Source organism: Hippoglossus hippoglossus, chromosome 5, assembly GCF_009819705.1.
Source record: "Hippoglossus hippoglossus isolate fHipHip1 chromosome 5, fHipHip1.pri, whole genome shotgun sequence".
Taxonomy (NCBI): Eukaryota; Metazoa; Chordata; class Actinopteri; order Pleuronectiformes; family Pleuronectidae; genus Hippoglossus; species Hippoglossus hippoglossus.
In genome coordinates this window covers 9,177,254-9,200,871 of record NC_047155.1, presented here as the reverse complement: position 1 = coordinate 9,200,871, position 23,618 = coordinate 9,177,254, and the positions used below count along the sequence as shown (strand labels likewise).

General features: G+C 42.1%; 1 protein-coding gene across 1 annotated transcript; it reads right to left on the bottom strand.

Moving 5' to 3' along the window:
* Window positions 1–1,425: 1,425 nt before the first annotated feature.
* Window positions 1,426–14,803, bottom strand: inka2 (inka box actin regulator 2). The gene is made up of 2 exons (XM_034585949.1): window positions 14,251–14,803; window positions 1,426–4,581 (listed from the first exon to the last, which is right to left on the bottom strand). The coding sequence occupies exons 1-2, from the start codon at window positions 14,335–14,337 to the stop codon at window positions 3,349–3,351; spliced, it is 1,320 nt and encodes a 439-aa protein (XP_034441840.1). The 5' UTR covers window positions 14,338–14,803; the 3' UTR covers window positions 1,426–3,348.
* Window positions 14,804–23,618: the final 8,815 nt, after the last annotated feature.

Below are 23,618 nucleotides of genomic sequence, written 5' to 3'. Positions count from 1 at the left end.
TAATGTGAAATGAAATGTGCTTTCATTATAGTGATGTTGCACTAAAATCTCTATAAAAAAAAAACCTTACGAACCTACGAAAATAACTTTAACAACTGATTTATTTCAAAAATAGATGTTGACTGTTGTTGTTTGACTAATGATTTATTAGATGAATAGTTTAAGCCTAATAGGAGCCACAGAATTAGATTTTATATTAACTTGCGCACCACAGAGCGTGTGGTCCTCTGCTGGAGGTATTACTTGCTTTACTTGGACAAAGTGCTCGGGGACAGAAAGACGAACTGACTGATGTGATCTGATGTGTGTCTCATAACAAGCATCTCAGGGATGGAGCCTCATGAAGCGGTCGTGTTGAGCTGCAGAGTTCAGGCTGCTTTTGTTTATTTATTGAAGACGCTGATGGAGGTTGCGCTCCAGATTTAGAATCAATCCAGTGCTCAGTTTATGCACACGCAGGCGGGGAGTGAGTCGCCGGCTTTGCCCTCAGCGAACCCGTCAGTCATGCAGCAGCACTTTGCAGTTGTGAGGATGCAGAGTGGAGACAAATCACACTAAGAGCTCCGAGCTGAAAGCAAAAGCTGGATGCCTGCGTCTGTTAGGTTTCCTTTCTGTCTGGAAATTATTTAGTTTTTATGCTAAATTACAAATCAACTAAAAGGTTGAAGAAAACATTAATTAACTTTTTAATTGATTTCAACAAAAAATGTATTTGGTTTGTGCATTGGGCATAAAATTTATGTGAGTTTGCATAATTGTGCATATCAAGAAATGTTTTTATTACCTCTGCCAAAGAAGTGTTGTTTTGGCCGCTGTCTGTTTTTGTTTGTTGGTGTGTTTTTCTGGATTATGCAGGATTACACAAACTGACATTACGTAAACTACTGAACGGCTTTTCCATGAAACTTGGTGGAAGGGTGGGACATTGGCCAAGAAAGAATTCGTTCATTTTTGGAGCAGATGCAGGCAAACGGGATATCCAGGGTATCCAGGGTATCGAGGGATTTCTCTCCACCACTCTCTCTAAGGTTGCAATATAAGCATTTTTGTGTCATTTTCATAGGAAGTAATTCATGGATCTTGATTTAGATGGGTATATGTGGGTATGTGTTTGTAGGTGTTGCTGTAGGGTTACAAAAAGACCTAGAAACCTGAAACTACCCCCAATGTGTGGCTGAGATAATATGGATACAGTAAGGAATCAATAGTTGATATGTTTTTTCAATGGTTTAAATCTGTATTAACTCTCATGTCCAAATGAACATGAGAGTTAATATCGTGATATTGATTTCAACCTGCCCAGCCTGTTTTTAAAAAATCTGGATTCCATTTTCCAGATGCCTGATGTGAAGTTTCAGCTTCACAGTTGAACAACTCGCATGTTGTTTCACATATAAAGAAACATTAACACAAGACAGTAACATTTCATTCTGAAAACACATTTAATTAACAAAGAGTCAGTTTTACAGTGCACACGACACAGAATCACTACCGAAGGTTCGCAGAACCCTGATGAAAAAAATATCAACAACAGTGCTGTAAAACACACTTAGACAAATGTAAATAGGAAGAAATAAATGTCTTGTTTACATACACATACGGTGTAATAAGTTATCTCAGACTGTGTTTCATGGCACAACTGACCCAGCAGAAACTGTGTGTGTGTGTGTGTGTGTGCGTGTGTGTGTGTTGGACCCTCTGAATATGTGGTATGTATTGACCTGAATACTTAGTTGACACCATATGGATTGACTGGCCAAGACACTCGAAAGACCCAAAGCCTAATCCCCTCAGACTAAGTTGATTGGTCCAGCATCACATTTAAAACTTGAGTGAATTGGACTGTTTGTTTTAAATTACAATAGAATGTGGTATCAGATTGTCCTTGCATAACAGTGGTCCTCAATAAAAACAAGCGTTTTAGAGTGAGAGCGGGCAGTGTCATCTGTAAACCTGAGGGAATCCTGATTTTTATATGAACTCGTGGAGGAAGTTTGTTTTTAACTGTTATGAAACTGCTCGAAAATGAAAACAAGACTGAAACGGATTATTATGATACAACAGAATAGAAATTGTAGGTTAGAGATGAACTCGTCAGTCTGTGGTTTGAGTACAAGTGTGGTGGCTTTGTTCACGTGTCATGTAAGAACTGTAATGTAACTGTAACACACATTTATCTGTGCAGAATAATGAAAATCATGCGATCAGATATTTCAGAAAATGTCTGTTATTGCTGCCGGTGGCTTGATGGCAAATATGTACAATGTTCTGTACATTTAGAAGGAGACAGTAGATCTTAACCTCCAGTCTCAACCGTCTCATCACTGTTCCAGCCCTGAAATGTGTTCACCTTGGTATATACAGTGTGTAACACAATCACTGTAGTTCAGTTCATCTGCAGAGCTTCGGGATTAACTGTAACTGTTCTGCATCTTCTTCCGGCGTTTGGCGGGAACAAGCTTTACATAATGTCCTGGTACCAGATGGCAGTCAGTCGGTACTCGTGGTTGTCTGTGCCATCTTCACCCCTCCTCTCTCTGCATAACAAACCAAGTGGACTGACAATCTTTGGACGAGGCATGCACTGCGTTGCTGTTTTGTTTTACTGGGTTAAATGGGATGAAGGAAGACTCCTCTACACTGTGTATACACCACGTTTAAATGTGGCAGCGTCCCAGAGCTTCCTCCTGTGTTGCATTTAATCCCTGAGCAAAGTGAGCGGGACCGACGGGATGAGTTTAACCTGAGTTTCCGAAGTTTGGAAACAAAAGGGAGAGTGTTTAGTGGCAGTGCGTTCAGTAACAGCTGTTTGTAGCATCAACTATAAAAACAGTAACCATGCAATCCAACAGTTGGCGTTTCTATTCATAGATGCAAAGAAGTGAGATATGGGCGTGTGTCCTGTAGCATAGAAGTGAAAGTCTGTGGATGTCTTTTATAAAGAACCGTAATGAGGCGACATTCTGAGAAAGATGTCTTCTCTGCGTACCGTCTTTTAAGAACCAGTCATTCATGCATACACACATGAAAAACATTGAATAATACAAAACTTGCATAAAAGTATTTCTCTCTGTTCCAGCTCACACTCACATGCTCAAACATACACAGCAAACGAGGTTGAGGTTTTAAGGATTGTCAGACAAAGCGTTGCCCTGATAATCTCTCAGTCGCAGCAGAGTCATGTTGCGGACGTGAAGTTCAACGGTTCAATTTTGGAAGATAACTGTATCCAAGATTCGCAGTTGTCCATTCAGTCATTCATTCATTCCGCTCCCGCTCAGCCAAATATCCCCAGCACCTGTCACTCACTCGGTCTGGCCTCATTGGCGCTGAGTTGGCCGGAGACTCTCAGACCCACACAGCTGTGTTGTAGTCAAACAAGGGCTGCATTTTGTCCAGACCAGTCTCTGGCTGTCTCCTGTCTAAATAAATCCCTGCAAATGGCTGCTGGCAAAAGTGGGGGAAGTGATGTTGGTGGATCCTCTCTGCTTCTGCTTGATGTGGACACGGCCTGCCTTTGCCCTGCTGTCCGTTTGCCCAGAACGGCAGGTAGAAACTGCCTTTCGAATTCTTAGGAACCACTTTTTTGGGTCTTTTGAAGAGGTCGCCCTCTGGCTGCTCGGGAGCCATCCAGCCAGGCCTCTCCTTGAGCAGCTTGTCCCTGTCGGGCCGAACGCTGCGCAGGAACTTCTTGAAGATGTTTGTGGTGAGGGAGAACTTCCTGCAGATCTCCTGCGAGCGGCTGAGGCGGAGAGGATGAGCAGGGGTGTCCGGTCTGTCTGCTTCACCATCTGCTGTCCTCTCCTCTCTCCTCTTCCTCCTCTCCTCTTCTTCCACCTCCTCCCTCTCCACCTCGGGCAGGTCCAGCCAGTTACCCACTAGGTCGGCGAAGACGTTGTCGCCCAGCACTAACGGTTGACGGTTGCGGCTACGGCTCATGAGCGAGGAGGTCCAGTCGCTGGGGTCATCTGTGCTGTCCTGGGAGTAGTCGCTGTCTAGCGAAGGGCCCTCCCTGGAGAGACTGTACAGGATGCCAGGCAGATCCACCGCCTGAGCATTAGCCTGAGCATGAGCCTGAGCATGAGCCTGTGGTTGAGGGTAGGGCCCTGGTGGGGGGTTTCCCACCATCGGTCCGTAGAAGTCCACTTGGGGGGCCATGTATCCTGACCAACGCTTGGGTATTGACACAAGGTCATTCTCATTTCTTGCTGTTATTGAGTTTCTCTCTGCCTCACTCTGCAGACTGGATGCCGAGGAAGACGAGGTTCCCATGCTGCTTCTGCTTGGGCCATCCCTGCTGAAGGTGTTTCTGCTCTCCAAAGACATCCTTGGACTTGACATTGGACTTGGGCTGGGCTCCAGTGGCAGGCTCTGGCTAAAGCAGGACTTGTTATCCTTTTCTGAAGCTGGAGTTGCTGCAGCCGATGGAGCTGGATGTGGTATCCCTCGGTTAATGGGTCGACCTGAGATGTCGAGGTTGTCGAGAGCTGTCTGAACCTGGAGGAGCTTGAGTTCCTGGAGGGCTCCCATCATGGAATTCATCTGAGCGTGGAGGCCATCTCCGGCTTCTTTCATGGACAGCTGCAGGGAGACAGAGAGAACAATGATGAGATGAGGGATAGAAATCAGCAAATGTGTACTTGAGCTTAACGATAAAGGAGCTTGTAGAGCTCATCAGTTAAATCATTTGACTCCTGCAGCGGCCATCTCATCCATCAAAGATTTATCCCCACTCTTATTCATCGTTTATCTTGGCACCGGCACAGATTCTAGTTACGCACCATCAACTGACACTATCAGAAGCATTAAAAATGTGTTAATGAATAGAAATCCCAGCAATGGACAGAAATACGTTTTGTCTCTATCTCTGTCGTCCTCTCTCGTGTTTTTCATGCTGCACCTTGTTTAATTATGGGTCATGTGACCTAGTTTTGGATGACAGGCCAGGGTCCCATATGGCCTGCGCATGAGACAGGATCCAACCCGTGGCAGCTGTAAAACAGACGACCGTCTCGCTTCTTCTCCCCTCACTCTTCCACTCTTTCTCTTTCAAGTGTTTTTTTTCTATCCTTCCACTTGAATTCACTTGAAATTTGCTTTCTCCTCCGAGCTTTTTGTCGTCACTCGTACTTCCCTCTGTGCAGCAGTAATCACACACTCTTTTATCTTCCTCCTCCTCCGCCTCCTCTCCTTCCGCTCTCATCTGTTTAAGAGCCCGCGTCATGTGACCTGACTAACCGTCTCCTCCTGGAGGCAGACAGAAAGCCCAGAGGCAACATCCTGACCTACAACTCGCAGGCCTGAATCATTGCACACCGTGACCCAGACTTTGACTCTGTGCTCTTGATACAACAGGTTTATCCTCTATCATCCAAGAACTTGCACATTTGTTAAGGTAGCAAATTAATAAAGAATAAACCTGACGAAAGTCGTACCCCCTTTTTTTCCTTTTCATGAACAACTGGAGAAAGACGAGCGAAGGCATGTCAGAAATTCTGAAAACAGTGTCAGGTTGTGAGAGAAACTTGTAAAGCTCATCTAGAGCGGATTACAATGTCTTTTCCATATAAATCCAGCTGTCAGAACATTCACACCAAGCAACCAGCAACTGTCAACTATACAGAAATAAAATATATATAAATATATTAATGCAAATAAAAGCTGCAACTGTGAGTAGAAAGAACTATTTGACTGGTTTAAAATAAATAAACTTCCTGGGGAAAAAAATCCTCTTTCAACTGAACGCCAAGAAATATTAAATTACTCTAAATAAAACCACCACACCTTACCTTCTATAAAGCCGTGGTATAGATGTCCCTGTGTGTCTCTCTGTTGTTGTTAGTGTGCACCTCTAAGGGCCTGTCACCATCTCTCACCTTTCAAACAGAGCAGTCTGCCTGCCCCTATATGTATCGCTCTCCAATCGGGGGACACCGCTGGGTGTGACAGCCAATCAGCGTGGCCCGTCTAGACCATAATCCCCAAATGGCGGCAGGAAGGTGGAAGGGGAGGGGGGGGCGGCGTTTACTCAGGCGGAACGGGACTGAACAATGAGAGGGGAGATAGTGAGAGGGCTGGTGAGAGTCAGCCGGATGAGCAGGGACGGAGGGAGGGAGGGAGGGAAGGGAGGAGGCGGGTGGGGGGGATCCCTCGCCATATGTTTATATGTCGGAGAGAAAACTGTTGATGGATTCAATTATGGATGACACCATAAGAACACATGAGGGGGTAGAGAGATAGGTGTAACACCAGGCTGTGATACTTAATCTTGGGGGAGCAGTGATTGTGTTGCCCCCCGGGTGGGAAAAGTAGCTCTGTCTGACAACTGGCAGTATAGCATCGCAAACAAAGAGTCCCATAAGCACCGTGAGAGAAGGTAGGGTTGTTAGAGAACAAGTGCTTTCTGGGAAAATAGACAAATGTTATAGAAAAGTATGTCCTTGAGCTACGTTTAAAAAAAGGCAAATGTCTACAATTATCAAAGAAATTAAATATCTTTGTCCAACCTGTTACTGTTGTTCAATGTTACTTTGGTTAAATGTTGAATCTTCCGAACCATGAGCATCATTGCCTAGTTTTAGTTTGGGTCTAAAAAAACAAAATCAATAACTTTTATAATACTATTTTTCTATGCCTAAGAGTTTTGATCTTTATTGATTTATATTTATATCTTAGGAGGCTATATGATCTATTTAATAACAATTGTTCACAGTCCATTGTGATGTCTAAAAACTGCTTTTTTGAACACGCTTAAACTAAAAGTGAGTAAAGCACATATACCTTCACTAAGTTTAGGCCCCAGTCCCCTCATGAATTGAACAAACCCATAACTATCAGTCCCATAAACATGCCTGATATATATTTTTTATCAAGATCCTTAAATTATTTTCTAAGAAATCAACGAAAATGTTAAATGGAAAGTGGAAAAAAATCTGCAGCCCAATCCAGATCTGCATGAAACATAAATGGTTTCCTTCTTTACAAACCCATACAACATCCTTCCATCAAACCAACAGACTAAAAAATTGGGTTGAAAACACAACCTCGTTGGCGGAGGTGAATGATAAGAAACAGAAAAGCAGAAAACCTTTAATCAAAGAGTCTGGTGTGGGAGAGCGTTTGCCTTTCTGCTTTGATAAATCGCTTAATTCATCATTTAAATGGTTCACGGTTAATCTTCTTTTTTTTTACTCGCAGGCTATTTAACTTGGCCTGTGCAGAACCTTGACGCTTTTCCAATACGCTGCACCATCAACAGTAAACCTCAGGGTTAAAAGACTTGGCTCATCAGTAACATAAAGCTGAGTAGGTGCAGGGGGGGGGGGGGGCGTCAATAGCCTCTGAGATTAGATAATAAACCTATCAGTGCACATGCTCGGAACAAAAGAGCTTCCCGGTGGCTCGCTAAATTAGCCGGAGAAGGTACGTGTAATTAGCACAATCAGGTTGTCTCTTGTCGCGGTGCCTTCCAAATATGGCTGACTTCATTAGCTGTAATTGTCTGCGCCCTGGGAGAGGCCGGGAAAAAAGGGCATAATTATGGTTTTCTTTTCCTGCACATCAAAGGTCAACAAGTCTGAAGCCGGGATGACGTGTGTTATTCACACGTCCTCACACACACAGACAGTTTGTGCCGGGATCATCTGAGGGATTTACCGCACTCTGAGCCGCAGCTGAAATATGCACCAATTAAGTATTAAATTTGTTTTTGTAATGATATCCCCCCAAACAGACCCTTTTCATGCAGCCTGAGCCCGCACCTGTTTGCACATGCTAACCAAAAAAACGCCCTGATTTAGCGCTTGCATGCAAAAAACGGAAGCGCCTCCCCGGGTTATTTAAAACTCACTGAGTTGTTTACTAGCATTTCTATTCTGAGACGACGTTAATAATTCATATTGCTTCCTGGGGGAACAGAGGAACAGTAGTAAACCAAATCCCATTATTGCACCTTTACCATGCCGACTCACTCCAGGAGCTGCCATTTCAGGGCTGAACTTTGTGGCCCAAATACGTCAACCTTTTCAACCCTCGCTCTGCCTCACGCTCACTGTGTTCAAACTAAAATAACGCAGCAGTTTGCAGCTCAGACACAGATTCTGTTCATCCTGAGACGTCTCATTTAACGTGTGAATCAGCCGAGAGCCTCATTAGGACGAAGACGCTGAAGTGACACGAGCACCGAGAGGTCTTAACCAAGAGAAAAAGAGGAAAAAATGTCTGTCTAATCAAATTAAATAAGAGAACTGGGATGACACTGGGGCTGCGGGGGAAAAGGCTGCACAGCCCAGAAACATCGGCATCATTAACCCAGTTTTGTGAAGTTAAACTAAATCTCTTCTTCTTGAACCAAAGCCTTCAAGTTTTATGGCCATTTAATCCATCAAGCGTGTCTTTCTATAAAAAGATGATTTTAACAAAGCGAGCAAAATGAAAATCTGTTGAATGAATGAAAGAGAAACTGGGACTGTCCAGATCCCCCCCCCCCCCCCTTTTGCTTTTTCTTCTTCTTATGGTTGCGGTGACGCCAGCCAACCAGACATAATTGCCAATTAAGGAATGAATGCTTCAAAGTTGAACCACAATGGCTGACGGTCTCGACCTGCTGCTGAATGGAGGCTTATTAAAAAGTTCTGGACATTTTAATTAAAAGGAAAAAAATGAGTTGATTGTTGATTATTTATTTTATATCCTCGTGTCAAGATCCATCTTGTGTAAAGATGCATCCACAGCCCATTCAATATGCATGCGAGTGAATTAAATACCACAAAGTATAAATAAATCAATGCCTCTCCTCCGCTGTCTGGATGATCGAGCTCTCTGCGTTGATATTACCTCCCTCGCTTTCGCTAGGAAAAATAAAGTCACTGTGCAAACACGCTGCTCTCACACGTCCACACACATGTCCAGACCCGCCTCGCTTCAGTGAAGTCAGTGTGTGTGTGTGTGTGTGTGTGTGTGTGTGTGTGTGTGTGTGTGTGTGTGTGTTTGTGTGTGTGTGTGTGTGTTTGTGTGTGCATGTTGTGCTCGCTCATGCACATTGACTGGATTATTAGGTGGAAAATAAGAAAATCAAAAACAAGCCGCTGCTCTATTCTGGTGATAAAATGCAGGTTATTCACTGTTGTTGTTTGCCTGTTGCTGGAGGCGGAGGGAACACTGAGGCCAAGGTTATCAGGCCCGAAAGGTCTTCCTGTTTAGAGGGAGCTGGCCAGCAGCAGCAGCAGCAGCGACGTGAACTCCACCCTCCCACCACCTCCACCCCTAATTAAAAGTGAATGGTGGGCTGTGTGGGTCAAGGACAGGAACAGGGGTCTCTGTCCGGGGGATACAGAGAGGGTCTCTGTGACTTCAGTGCTGGACACGCCACAGACCGCTGTGCACAACCACGGGGTCGTGATCAAAAAGGCCAATAAAGCTGTGCAGCAGTCACTGACAGAAATGAATTACTGTGCACGCGGCAGTGAATGCCTCTTTGATGAAAGAGCTCATGTGGTGGTCGTCCTCAGGGTCACGTTCAAGAGCTGAACAAGTGTGAATAATGGTCAACAAAGGAAAGTGGTCGATAACAATAGACATTAAAGCATAGACAGAATTTACACTTATTGTTCAATAGGCTGCGTCCACTGACTCTGACTGTCATACATTTTGAACTGTACAGTATAATGGATCCTCTCAGAGGACTGGATCTAAAGACACCTCACTGAATCCAGCCATTCTACATCTGTTGCCAGGGCTGTGGTTGGATGGTCACATAAGGGTCAGATCAACTTTCTGTTGATTTAAAAAAGGAAAACTACTTGTAACGCTACACAAACTCGACCCCAACCTCCACAACCTCACTTTCCATTTCCTTCCATACTGCATCTTTCACTTGAGCTGAATCTTGAGAAGCCAAAATGTCCAATATGGAAGTACTTCTAGGAATATTGGAAAATAGGGTGAACTGTCCCTTTAAAACCATATCTCAGAGATACAGTGATAGATCTGTGTCAGTGACCTGCTGCCAAGCTAAAGACTCCCCGATGACCTTTTGAGAGATGGGAGGTGGTTTAATAGCTTGTTTCCTGCTAAAGCTCATTTACGCCATCACGTAAACGCTGCTGCTGTGGGAGACGCGGGATGATTAGGATCCATATTGTCATCTTTGGCAGACGATATTTGGAGACAGTCTGGCACTCGGTCTGTGTTCTTCGCTGCTGTAAATCTTCTCTGGAAGCACTAATTGTCAGATTGATACTTGATAACGCAGCAGTTGACGTCAGCACCTTGTGTGTGGGCAAAGTGTTCTTTGGCCAGTTCTACAGTCGTAGCGTCTTGTGTGATGTTCCTTCTGCAGATACTTGCAGATACTGCAAAATCACAATGTGTGTGATTGCTGTGCAACATGAGTTAATATATCGGGGGTGAATGTGTCTGTGACAGCTCTAAAGCATTGTATTGGCAAACTCATGCTGTGTGAAAATGATTTATCAAGTTTATTATTGAGCTGCTCAGCTTGGAATCCAGAGCGTTTTGTAGTTCATGCTTTATTTAAGTACACAATCCTCAATATTTTTATAACACTAGATGGAATAAAATGAGAGGTTGTTTGAAATGATGAAATCATCCAAATCTGCAGTTTTCTACTCAGCAGTGTATTTCCTTTCAGCTCGTTGTTTTGTTTTTCAGCCTTTTTCAGTTTTCTGTATTATTTATGTGATTCCAGTCACTACAGGCACCAATGTTATCAACCAGAGTGGGTGGAGACCAAAGTGGAGTCAAATGGAGAGTGAAAATGATCTTGCATATGCAGGTGGTCAGAAAAACAACTCCAACCTAAAGTTACTGTGATTACTGAGTAAAACAGAATCTGTATAACATGCTCATGACACTAATTTGGAAATATTCAGTTTACAGCTTGATCCACTGCCTGAAAATGGCCAAACACTCACTTAACTTTTCCAATATTGGATGTAAAACATTTCCAGATTCTTTTACCCACAGACAAAACTAAAACCTTTAAACAAAAGGTAATTTGAAGAACCCTAAGAAGCCACAATATTGACCTAAACCCCAGTGAGAGCCGCACCCATGAGAAATGAATCTCATATTTTACCTCTAGTGAAGGCAAACAGAGGAGAGGACTCACCAGCAGGGGCCACGTGTGGTCACGGCAACGGACTAAATCACTCTGTTGTGTTTAGAAACAATATATCCCAAAATAAATCTGCTCTTTGTGTCGTCTTGGGCAGTGATTTCATTTTTCCATTGTGTGAACCGCGGTACAACAGCTTACGTGCACGTTGCCACAATGAAAAAGAAGCTTGGTAAGAGGTTTGTGGCTCCATCACCCACGCTGAAACCCCACAGCTGCCACTAAGAGCTGGGCCAATTTTAGCCGAGGGGAAGGAAGGGCAGGTTGGAGAACAGGAGACGTGAGGGACGCACAAAACAAATGAGCCTCAAGTCAAACCACCGCTTTGTGTTGTGTACACTTTTCTGATCTCGTGCCATAAATGCACCAAAGAACATTCAACATTGACTCACTGACTCTAACTTCTCTGTGTTTTCTCAGATATGCTGACCTCAGGTTTGCCGTCTTTGGTGTTGAATTCCACGATGACAGACGAACCGGCCTCGGGTGTGAAAGGGATAAAAGAGGGTGATGCTTGTAAAATCAGTTTCGTCAGCGATGATATGAAAAGCTCTGATTTATGCTTCAGTGTCTGGAATGACGCTGCTGAGCAGGTGTGGAACCTGCATTTAGCGAAGGTGTGTCAGCGGCAAGTCAGTGGTTGTACCTCCGACACGAAGAAGGCAGGAAAGACTTTGTCCGTCCGTCTGTACGAATAGTGACTCACGCATGAGCTAAGAAATATTTCACTGTTGTCATTATACACACAAACCTCAGGAAGTCTGTGGTAAAGGAACAAATATGGAGGCTAACAGCCTGTTGACAAACTGTCTTCAGTTAAAAAACGATGAAAAACGATGCAGAATTCCTGACCCCGAAAGCGAATCGGTCAGGTTGGAGTTTTAGTGTCACTGCTGCGTCGGATGTGGTCAGCAGAAACGAGAAATAGCCCGGAGATCTTGTCAGGTCAAGGGTCAAATGTTCAAGCGTGACCTAACACTACACCACACACACACTAGACCCCCCACCCCCCACTCACACACATATCTCTCCAACCGCTCAGACCCCCTACACACTATTCACACTTTCATAAAGCACTCCTATTCTTGTCGAGCTGATGGTGCATTCGGTTTTTAGCGGCGTCTAGTGTGATGTAATTTACTTTGCACAGGCTTTGAATGCCACACTCACATCTTTATAATACTATAGACACAACAACACATAAAAGAAAAACATCATGTACACTTTCATTTCTCAAACACAACACAAGATTTGACACTTTGGTTTCAGTAAAAATCCCCCTAAAGACAATTATCGTAAAAAGTGACGTTGGTCTGATTTGACCGTCACTGCCGAATATCAACATAACGTCAGGCTGAATAATAAAGAAGTCAAATGAAGTGGCAGCTCGGGCAGTTAGTCGTGCTACTTGAGAAATGGACTCGAACATCAAGTCCGTGTAAATCTTCGTCACAGTTGCAGCGTGGTAACGTAGTGCAGTCAAATCAAGCTGCACTCGAGCTGCATCATGGTGCACGACAAGGTACGTTTGACAAAAATGAATGGAGACTCGATATTGAGTGTGGCGCATCACACAACTCCAGAGATTAGTCATTGATTTCCATACAGTAAAATAACTGAATGTGAAATAACGGATATCTGTGGGATAATGCACAAATTCCTAAAACACATGAATTGCAATCGGATTTCCTGTGGTTTAAGGTTTGTGTGATAAGTCTAAGTGGTCGAGAATATGCAAAACAACGGCTCGGGTCCTTTTAAAACTGCACCATAGTCTTTGAATCCTAGTTTCAAGTGATACTGGAGAGCCCCTCGACTCACCCTCGCAGCTGCAAGTCGGTTATTAGATGTTTGTGTTATGTCTGTGTTGCAGATGGAGCCGGTTTACCGCTCTCCAGTGAGCACTGGATGGGACTCAGTGCAAAGAAAAGTGACAACCTTGGCTCAGACACCCTTCGTCTTCTGAACGACAGATTGCATCCCACATGGTCCCGGGCAGGGGGAGACGGCCTCGGCTGTTTAAAACCATGGCATCTGCTCACTGCTCCTCCTGATTGATCCCCGGCGTGGCACGACACTCTTTTCTATTATGTTACCAAACTGTGATTTGGCAGCTACGACGCAACACGTCTGCCTGGCATCATCGTCCGCTCCCCTGAAACCATCACGAGTGCCACTTCACAGACGTGTGGCTAATTTGGAGCCATGAATCAAGAAGTCACAGAGCAGATAATGCAGCAAAACACGCTGCCTTGCGATGATGCTTTTCTGTGGCTGTGGATAGAAAGAGGGAGGAAAAAGAAATCTGTGGCTGCTTTGAAGATGGTTCCAAATGAAATCTGTGCCAGTCAAAGGCTCCTTTGAAAATGGGTCTATACAAAGTGTCACTGCCAAATGATTTGGGTGCGCGGGTGCAGCAGCAGCCTTCAGATTTTGTTTTTACATTTCAAAGACGGGGATGGGGGTGAGGAGTGGGAATCTAAAATTGCCACCATCAAACAAATGTGTTTATCACAGGGGGACGAGATGTGAGCACATTAAACGAGGGAGACTGACAAATTCATTTGGGGCAGAATAATGTGATGAAACTCTTGAGTGGCTGTTTCACTCTCCCTCCGGTGGCAGCCAAGACCTCACATCTACTGCCACACATGATTTATATCAACTACAACAATACGTGGATCTACTTTAGGAAGCTGTATAACCAGACTCAAACAGCACAGTTTAGCAGAGGAAGAGCTCATTAAGCTTAAAACATCTGCCCCAGATGTGTGGAGGAGGAGGGGGATACTGAATGTACACATGCCTCTGGTTCCAAAGCTGGAGATTAATGCGATTAAAACATCCACATGTAAACCCCCCAGCTGAAAGTAACAACTGTGATAGTACAGTCAGGAACATTGAAGATTCTAATGAAAAGTAAAATGCAAAAAAAACCCGTCTCATCTGAGAGGGAAATGTATATTTAATGATTGAATGCATGTTTGTGTCCGTGCGCCCTGACGCCTGCCAATTTACCCCAAAACATCTGCAGCTCATTTCAAAACAGACGTTAATAAAGTGGTTATTATAGTGTTGATATGTTAATAAAAGTGGATTCAATAGAAACATACCACTTCTTGCTTCAGTCGCCTCAGACACGCGTCCATGTTTTTGCTCTCTGGCTTGGAGAGCTGCTGCTGCTGCTGCTGCTGTTCCATCTTTTTTATTTCTGCCCTGGTTGAAAACACGAGGATCTCAGATGAAACGCGTCGCCAGTCGCAGCTCGAGCATGACCGGTGTGAGGAAGCTTCCTCCCGGGCAGAAAGAAAAATCTGAAACAGCGAAGAAACCACGAGCCGCAATTGGAGATGCGCAAATCCTGCTGAGGAATGCGCGCTCGGCTCGTAATGACGCAAAAGGCTGGAATAAATTAAAAAAAAGCTCCTGATGACGAAAACGTGTTTACTCCAAAAAAAATATGATAATGCGCTCCTTGTTGTGGCTGCATCCACAGACTCGGTCAGTCCGCGTGTGTGTGTGTGTGCCAGTGGCTTCTGTCAGTCTGCCTGTGTGTGTGGGTTCCTCTGCTATTTTCTCATTCAAGACGAGCGCTTACGTTGCCCATATCCAATTTCCTCCAATGAGAAGAGCCTCTCGGGACAGACCACACCAGATCTCATTCGAACCAGGACGAAAACGTGGATGCATCATTTATTATGGAAGGAGCAGATTAGTGCACACGCAGCTTCTAAAGATTTCCCCAGAAATGACAAAAAGAGAAAGTCTGACACAGCTGGAATTTAAAGCTCAAACATCAAACAGTTTGAGCTTTTAAACAGAGCATAAAGAATTAAAGTAAATGATCTGTTCTGTAAGTCACACAGAGGAAGAATAGCTTCAACACGAGGGAGGAAGTTTATGGAGGATGTTTCTAAATGAAGACAGATGTGTCCCGAGCTGAGCCATGGGGACAGTTTCCTTCACTGCTGAGGCCACAGAGGAAACACCTGAGCCACAGGCTTTTGTTGTGTGACCCGGATATAAAACTTTATTAGCTACGGAAGGAAGTGTTGCCTATACAAGATGGAAGATGTTTACTTCTGCCTCACTCAGAAAACAGATTTGACATTTCTGAGAGGTTTGTGCGTGAAGTTTACAAACACATAATATGAAGACATCAGGGAAACTGACGTTTTTTGTAGTGTGTTTTTTGTAGTGTGTCCCTTTAGGGTGACATGAAACCATACAACAGCCAAACTTGAGCTGAGTATTGAATTTAAATACAAAGTACTAACCACAATGTGTCCATATTACATCATATAAGCTTTTCACTACACATTTAATGTGAACTAAAGGTTCACATTAAATGTCTGGTCAGATTTCTACTGTTTGTTTGTTTTTTCTTTTAACAAGTGCTTCGTGATTTAAGGCAGAATTTTGCCAATTTAAACCATTTTCTTCAAAGTTTTTGAATTTCTGCATTAGACAACCATCTGGTAAATGTTAAAAAGGTTTTTTTGGAAATATATGTTGATATTTCTCAAATTTTATATTTGATGGTTTGGGATGCATCAGTATCATATCAACGTCAATCCATCCATCCTTCCTCTATACTGCTTATTCTTTAAAGGTCGCATGGGAGCTGGAGCCAATCACGGCTGACATTGTGGGCGAGAGGCGGGGCCGACCCTGGACAGGTCGCCAGCCAATCACAGGACCACAGTAAATTTAAAGTCTCCAATGAACCCAACTCCAATCTGTGTCTTTGTGCTGAGGGAGGAGGCAAGACTATCTGTAGGAAACACACACACTGGGAGAACATGCAAACTCCACTGGGAGAGACCCCGTCCAAACCGGGATTTGAACCAAGAACCTTTTTGCTGTGAGGCGACAGAGACAGAAAATACATCAGGGAGTTTATATAGTATATGAACAGTCCATAGTGCACCATAATAATCTCCTACTCTTCATCCACTTCACCTCAGTCAGGAAGCTTGTTGCCCTCTGACCTGCTCCTGTCATCTGGAAGTTGTAATATCGGGTCTGTTGTCTGTGATTTTTCCCCCCAGATGGATGCACGGATGCTGAGGGAGAAAGGGAAAGAAGCGTCTCAGATTCCAAAAGAAATGAAACGGAGCATGACTAAATAAATCATCTGAGCTTAACTTAACTTCTGAGAGACAGAGAAGCTTTAACTGACTTGTGTGTTTTATTCTTTTATCTTTTTTGAATATTAAAAGTCTAGAATTGATAATAGTTGTCCGCTGTGTTTATATAGAGCAGATTTATAGAGCTGTTTCTGTTCGGTGTGATTTCGACCACACTTTGAGTTTTTATGCTCAGGGAGAAGCTCTAGACTCGTTAGATCCACTAAGAATCCATCAGATCCATCAGACGTGTGTAGATCAGCTCCTTTGGGCCAAATGCAGCTATAATATTCAATTAATTACTTCTATGGGAGCACAGAGGCAGTTTCATTATCTCAACATTCAATGTCATGCAGGGTTGATACTCAATTGCTTTGGTTATTTTTTATTACACATGGTAGGAGAATAAAACTTAATGTAGCGATGAATCATCAATTCATCTCTGTTGGATCGTTTCAATATAAATTCAAAAAGTAAAAAACCCATCTCAGTTTGTCAGAGCCAAAAACCAAGTCCTCATCTTGTTTAGTCCTTGTTTAGTATACGGCTGAACAATGTGGCCAAAACTATATCAAGATAAGTTTAATATCAATATCAACTAGGGCTACGTTGTAGCACTAAGGGGCCCGAGCACAGGCATTTTGAAGCCTGTTGCGGTTAGTGGAGAGAGCGATCAATAGGGCCTCCCACCGTTCGGTGCTCGGGCCCTAATTAGTTGCTTTTAATTGATAAGTGGTTTTATATCATTATAGACAGTAAGATAGATGAAATATTGCTGCCAATTCAAATGTAAAGTAAACCCTCTATAATTACGATAATTGCTACTATATATATGTTGATATGTATGTATATATGTGCTTTTTTCAAAGTTATAGATCGTGTGTGTGTTTTTGTGTTATAGATTCTGTCAGTACATTTCCATAGATATGTTCCCTGCACTAATAGTTTGTTTTAATGGTGTAGTTCATTTGTGCATCGCTCCAGAGAACGAAGTTGCCCTGTGAACTTCAGGAAGCCATAATGAAATGGGAGAAGTTAAAGCCTCCGGAGCCAGATGATCCCATGTGCTGCTGCGAGTGTGATATCTACCAGTACGGATGCTGCTGTGACTGTGAAGATCTGGACGAGGCCTTTAACAGGTTAGAAGAAGTATGACCTTTAATGAGACACAAAAGGGTCACAAGGTGATTTACAGACATCAAATACAATTTAGATGCAATTCTCAATATCACATTTTAGCCATAATTGTTCCAAAAGCTAAAAAAAGTACTTGTTAGAATAAAACCATGTAAATAACCATGCATGGTGATTATGACAGATGAGTGTCACCACAGGAAACATTGCACATGGGAGATTTTTTGTGAACAAGCTCAGCTAAAATATCCTTTGGGATAATGGGGGTCACATATCTCTGACTCGGTTATTTTGGGCATCAAGGACTCAAAGGTTTTGGAATCCCTGCTTTAGTACAATAAACTTCAGGCCGAGTGAAGAAATGTCCCAGGGCCCCAGATCCTTCTGAGACTTCATGACTTCATGTTGCAATGTATTTAATCATAAATTCATTTTATTTTATCCATTTATTTATCTTTTTACAGTTTATTTAAAACCAAACACGTGTGACATCACACCAAAGCACAATATTCAAATTACAGGGTCTGACCCTTCTAATAATAATAATGTGATTTTTCCTCATATCATCTTATTAGTTTGATCAATGAAAGTGTATTAGCATCATTCCTAATTAAGTTTTTTTATTTTCAAGTGTTTGTAACTCTGCCTGAATGTGTGCGCTGCAGGTGGCTGAGACACAAACCCCCTCACAGCGGATGTCACTCTCCTGTTCTCGGGGCCCTGATTGACAACCTGGAGATCTCCATGATCCCGGCCCTGGCATCATCATCCTGACAGCTCTGCCCAGCCTGGTCCTCTGGTACTACTACGCCACGCACCGCAAGAGGAGACGCACCCTCTTCTTCCTCACTCTGGCGCTGTTCTCTCTGGCCTACATGTATTACCTCTTCATCACAGAGATTCTACCGCGTGGGGACGTCAGCCATCTGCAGCTGTGCACTGTGACTGCTGGGATGATCCTCACCATCGGATCTCTCATTCACACCAAGAGAGGCCCAGGGTTTCACACCACCTCCTATCACAGCCAGACCAAAAAGTAACTAAAAGTACAAAAGTAACTAAAAAGTAACTAAATGTGCAAAAGTAACTAAAAGTACGAAAGTAACTAAAAAGTAACTAAAAGCACGAAAGTAACTAAAAGTACAAAAGTAACCAAAAAGTAACTAAAAGTACAAAAGTAACTAAAAAGTAACTAAAAGTACAAAAGTAACTAAAAAGTAACTAAATGTACAAAAGTAACTAAAAGTACAAAAGTAACTAAAAAGTAACTAAAAGTACAAAAGTAACTAAAAAGTAACTAAATGTACAAAAGTAACTAAAAGTACAAAAGTAACTAAAAAGTAACTAAATGTACAAAAGTAACTAAAAAGTAACTAAATGTGCAAAAGTAACTAAAAGTACGAAAGTAACTAAAAAGTAACCAAAAGCACGAAAGTAACTAAAAGTACAAAAGTAACTAAAAAGTAACTAAAAGTACCAAAGTAACTAAAAAGTAACTAAAAGTACAAAAGTAACTAAAAAGTAACTAAATGTACAAAAGTAACTAAAAGTACAAAAGTAACTAAAAAGTAACTAAAAGTACGAAAGTAACTAAAAAGTAACTAAAAGTACAAAAGTAACTAAAAGTACAAAAGTAACTAAAAGTACCGAAAGTAACTAAAAGTACCGAAAGTAACGAAAAGGAACGAAAGTAACGAAAAGTAACTACAAGTACGAAAGTAACGAAAAGTAACTACAAGCAACAAAGTAACGAAAAGTAACGAAAAGTTACAAAGTAACTAAAAGTAACGAAAAGTTACAAAGTAACGACAAGTAACGAAAAGTAACAGTAACGGAAAGTTACAAAGTAACGAAAAGTAACGAAAAGTAACTAAAAGTAACGAAAAGTAACTAAAGTAACTAAAAGTAACTAAAAGTAACGAAAAGTTATGTAAAGTAACGTAAAGTAACATAACGTAGGACCCTGAACTAATATTAATATATGGATGTGTTCAGGTCAGGATTGTGATCATAGAGCAGTAGTTCGGAGCCGGTTGGATAATGCAGAGTGGATTTACAAAGTACTTCCTGTTTCATGGCGAATCAGTAGGTGGCGCTATGACACTGAGGAAATATTGACACATAGAGCTGTTCAGGCTTGGTCTCTGATCATGAGACATCAGTTTGGCGGTGATAGGACAATGCACACTGGACTTATGACAACATCGTCTCCTTTGGGGGCTGTTGCTACACAAATGTAGTTTGAGGGAGATAGACCCATGAACACGGAAGTTACAGCAATTTCGTGTGTCACAGCGAGTCGATGAATTTGAACGCCACGCCATTAATATGGCGTTTGACGAAAAGTCACAGTAATCTTATGCCTACATTATCAATGTCTTGAGACCCTTTTGACATAGGTTTGACATGGCTGCGGTCAGTAGATGAGGAGGAATACTTCCAAGTGTAAGACATGCAAAAAACAAGACATTTCCTGTTGCCACCAGGGGGCGCTGTGTTTTTAAGTCATGATTTCTGTGTAGATGTCATCAGGCCGGGACTTTTGTCTTACATGTCTAGTTTGGACTCGATTCGACCAAATATGTCAGAGATACAGAACCTCGTGTTTTGATGGCGTGTAATCAAACTTTGACGCCACGCCACGGTCACACCGTGTGACGAAAAATCGATCTTTGAGGTAGTTTTCATCTCCATCTTGTTGTGATGACACGCATCTCCATATGAAGTTGATCTGATGAAAGCCCTGGGACAAGTACATCAAAGTAAAAATGTGGAAAATGGCCAATATGGCCACTAAAGTCAAAATGGCGGGCTTCCTGTTTCTTTTTTCCAATTGCACCTCCGACCTTTTTTGTTTGTCTTGTAATGATACACCTGGGCTATGATTTTTGTGAAGATCGGTGAAAGCTAACTGAGGGGCTTTTCCTTAGATGGCGCGGTTGAGCCATTTTTCCACGCCCATTTCAAATTACTCCAGAATACAATTACTTTTTGGGGTTTTGAATTCCCTGCAAACTTTGGTAACAATTTGAGTGTCTAGGCCCTGAAAAAGCCCCAAAAGGGAAATACAAATCCTTCGAAATACAATAGGGCCTCCCACCGGAGGTGCTCGGGCCCTAATAAATATCACATTATTATTACTTTTAAAGTCACACACACAGCAAAACATTTTATAAGCACAAGCATTATATCGATGTATATTGAACTTTTGTGATATTGATAATGATTATATTTTATTGTCCCAGTCCCAGTGATGAGTTCCTACATATCGTCATTGTTTGCCTTAAAAGTTACACTGTTGTTATTTCACACGTTTCTGTCGTTGCTGTTTCGTCTCTTCTCCTCTCACTGGTTTGAAGTGGGCGTGTTCCCGTTGGAGAAAAGGTGGTTTCATAATGTTCACTGCACCAATCAGGATTCTGCAACATTTGAATCTGACACGTAACAGTTGTGGAGGCGTCGCCTGATGTTGTCAATCAAAGGTTTGATCAAAACCACCCCCAGGTTTTTCATTGTCAGACTCTGAACTGATGCAACTTATTATCTTATTTGTTTGTTTGCTCAATTTAGTCATTAACTAATCCTGCAAAACAGAAACATCCAGGATTTGGAACCAGGCCGTGTCAAGGTCTTTGCTCGTGTGTGCATTCTGAAAACAACCACAGGAACCTAGTGTTAACACCCTGAAAAGTCCAGTTTGAAACCAGCTCTCGTGATGGTGCTGCCTCACGATTTGGTCCCGAATGTAACCTCGACCTGCAGCTGCTTCTCGTGCATGTGTCCTCTTCCTCCCATGCAGCTGTCGGCGTTAACACACTGTGGATTATAGCAAATGCCTCCTCAGATCACTCGGCGCTGAATCGTAGGCGGCACAGGCAGCAACAGAAACTGTCTTAATCACTGCAGACAGAGAGAATCATAATCCTCTCCCTGACTCAGTGTTGTGACTTGTCTGCTTACACTGAAGTCCAAGCAACGACTAAACATAATTGTCCCTGTAATGAAGCCGCTCTTTGTGTGGTGTTGGGACTTGTGCTGTATTTTGGTTGCTGCAGATTCGTCCTGTCACAGAAAAATCAACAATGGAGATTAAACCTAAACCTCTGATGCTAAAAATGTGCTGCAGGTTTGATTTTGGAGTTTTTCCCCTCGGACCTACATGTGCATCACTTCACTTTTATGAGCCAGAGGTTTGGGGAGTAATGAAATTGTTCATTTGAAGTCGAGGATAGAGACGAATATCATCTGTTTTACATCAGTCCAGTTTCTTTATCAGCAGCTAATCTCTCCAAAATGATTCACTGAGAAGGAAAACGTGAAACCTGACGTTTGTGCAAAGTAATTCATACTAGTCAGCCTTGTTTAAAGTTCATTTATATGATGCATCAGTCTTATCGATGGTCCTGCTGTGTTATAACTGAATGAGACATCAAGATTTCATGTTTGAGAAGAAACAGTAGATGATGTAATGTCTGCGTGTCTGTGTGATAACTGTCCTCCCTCGTGTGTTAAATATGAAATAAAACCACATCCGTGTCCTGAACTTACATTTAACACCATAAAGAAACATCTGTCACTTCATAAACAGAGGCAGATAAAAGACTTGGGAGGCGTGAGAAGAATGTAATAACTCAGAATTATTACCCCCTGCTTGTGATAATGTTACCAGTCAAACATTAAATCCAGTCTGAAGTGGCAGTTTTATGTTTTATTCATTATTAGAGACATTTCATTGATTTGTCAAATGGCAGAAAACTAATCACACAACATTTTGGTGATTGATTTAAAATCTTTTAGAAGCAAAACATGACGAATTCACTGTTTTAGCTCCTCATACGTTAATAATTGTGGGTTTTGTTATCGTCTTCTATGTTAAAGATTAAATATGTTTCTATATTTGACTGAGAGGTTGTTACAGGCAATTTTCATGATTATGTGACATTTTATAGAATCAGAGTGACTGAATGAAATCAGTATTAATCAATGGATTAATATAGATTATTGTTGTGGCCCAGTTCATTCACATTCTTTACAGCTTTAGAAGATATTCCATATTAGCCCTGAATACATAAGAATAAAGGAATAAAAATGGAAAGAATGAAAGAGGGGAATTATAAAACTGTTCATTCTATTCACCTGCATCAATGAAGTGATGGAACAACTCGTGTTTCCTTTATTCCTCTGTTTTCTCCTCCTTGTATCACAGCGATCTTCTCAATACGAGTTCTCCCAGTTTTACCTAAAACCTTAAAACTGTGGGGAATGTGAGGTTACGTTTATAATTATATTACCAGTTTCCATAAGCTGAACACAGCAGTTATACTGTTTTGTTTTTGATGTGAAGGACATATGTGGTACCACTGTTAATCTAAATAATTGACCTCTAGTACAAAAATATATTAATAAATAATAATAATAGTACTAGGTAAAATAGTCTTTAGGTAGGTAGAGATGTTAGGACAATGCCATCTATAGTCCAAGATTTGTCACTGCAGCTTAATTGTATGTAAATAATAAATAATAAACTTCAAATGCAGAGTTTTGAGTGAAAATTACATAAAATGAGACTTTATTAATGTATTTTAGATTGGTGATAGTAATATTGTGTGCATATTCCTTAATGACTGTATTTAGGTAGATTGTGAAAGTTTTTCTTACTTGACTGGCTGGAGGAGGAGGAGGAGGAGGGGGTGGTGGAGGAGGAAGTGGAGGAGGAGGAGGTGGAGGTGGAGGAAGTGGAGGAGGAGGAGGAGGCCATGATTCTAGGTGTGAAGTGTTGTGGTTTGGCCCTTGCAGCTAAATTTCATCTTTCCTGCAGTAGTTTGTGAGTCTCACTCATTCTTCATTTTCACTGTACTGGGTTTAAGTTTCTACTGAACATTCAACAAACAGAATATTTAGGAATTAGTCAGACTATTACTCAAAGTGACTCGAGACAAAACTAAAGTTTCTGACCCTGAAGTAAGAACTAGAGTTCAATAAGACAAACAGGATATGAGGTGAACAAGGGCAGAGAGAGTGAAAGATAAGAGCTTGTTTAGGAGTCAGTGAGCAGCAGACTGACATGTGACCTTCTAGTCTGATTGGAAGACGTGCTGCTGCACTCAGGATCATCTGAAAGCTTTTCACTGTGCTTTAAAGGTGCTTTGCAGTGGTGGAGGTTAAATGTCCTTGAAAGAAAAAGGTGAAGTGTTAATACTCGTCTTTATCATTTTACT

Coding starts and splice junctions, on each gene's coding strand:
- inka2 (XM_034585949.1), bottom strand. CDS start 14,337: ATGGAACAGCAGCAGCAGCAGCAGCAGCTCTCCAAGCCAGAGAGCAAA. Junction 4,582..14,250: donor GGCGACTGAAGCAAGAAGTG/GTATGTTTCTAT, acceptor GTCTCCCTGCAG/CTGTCCATGAAAGAAGCCGG.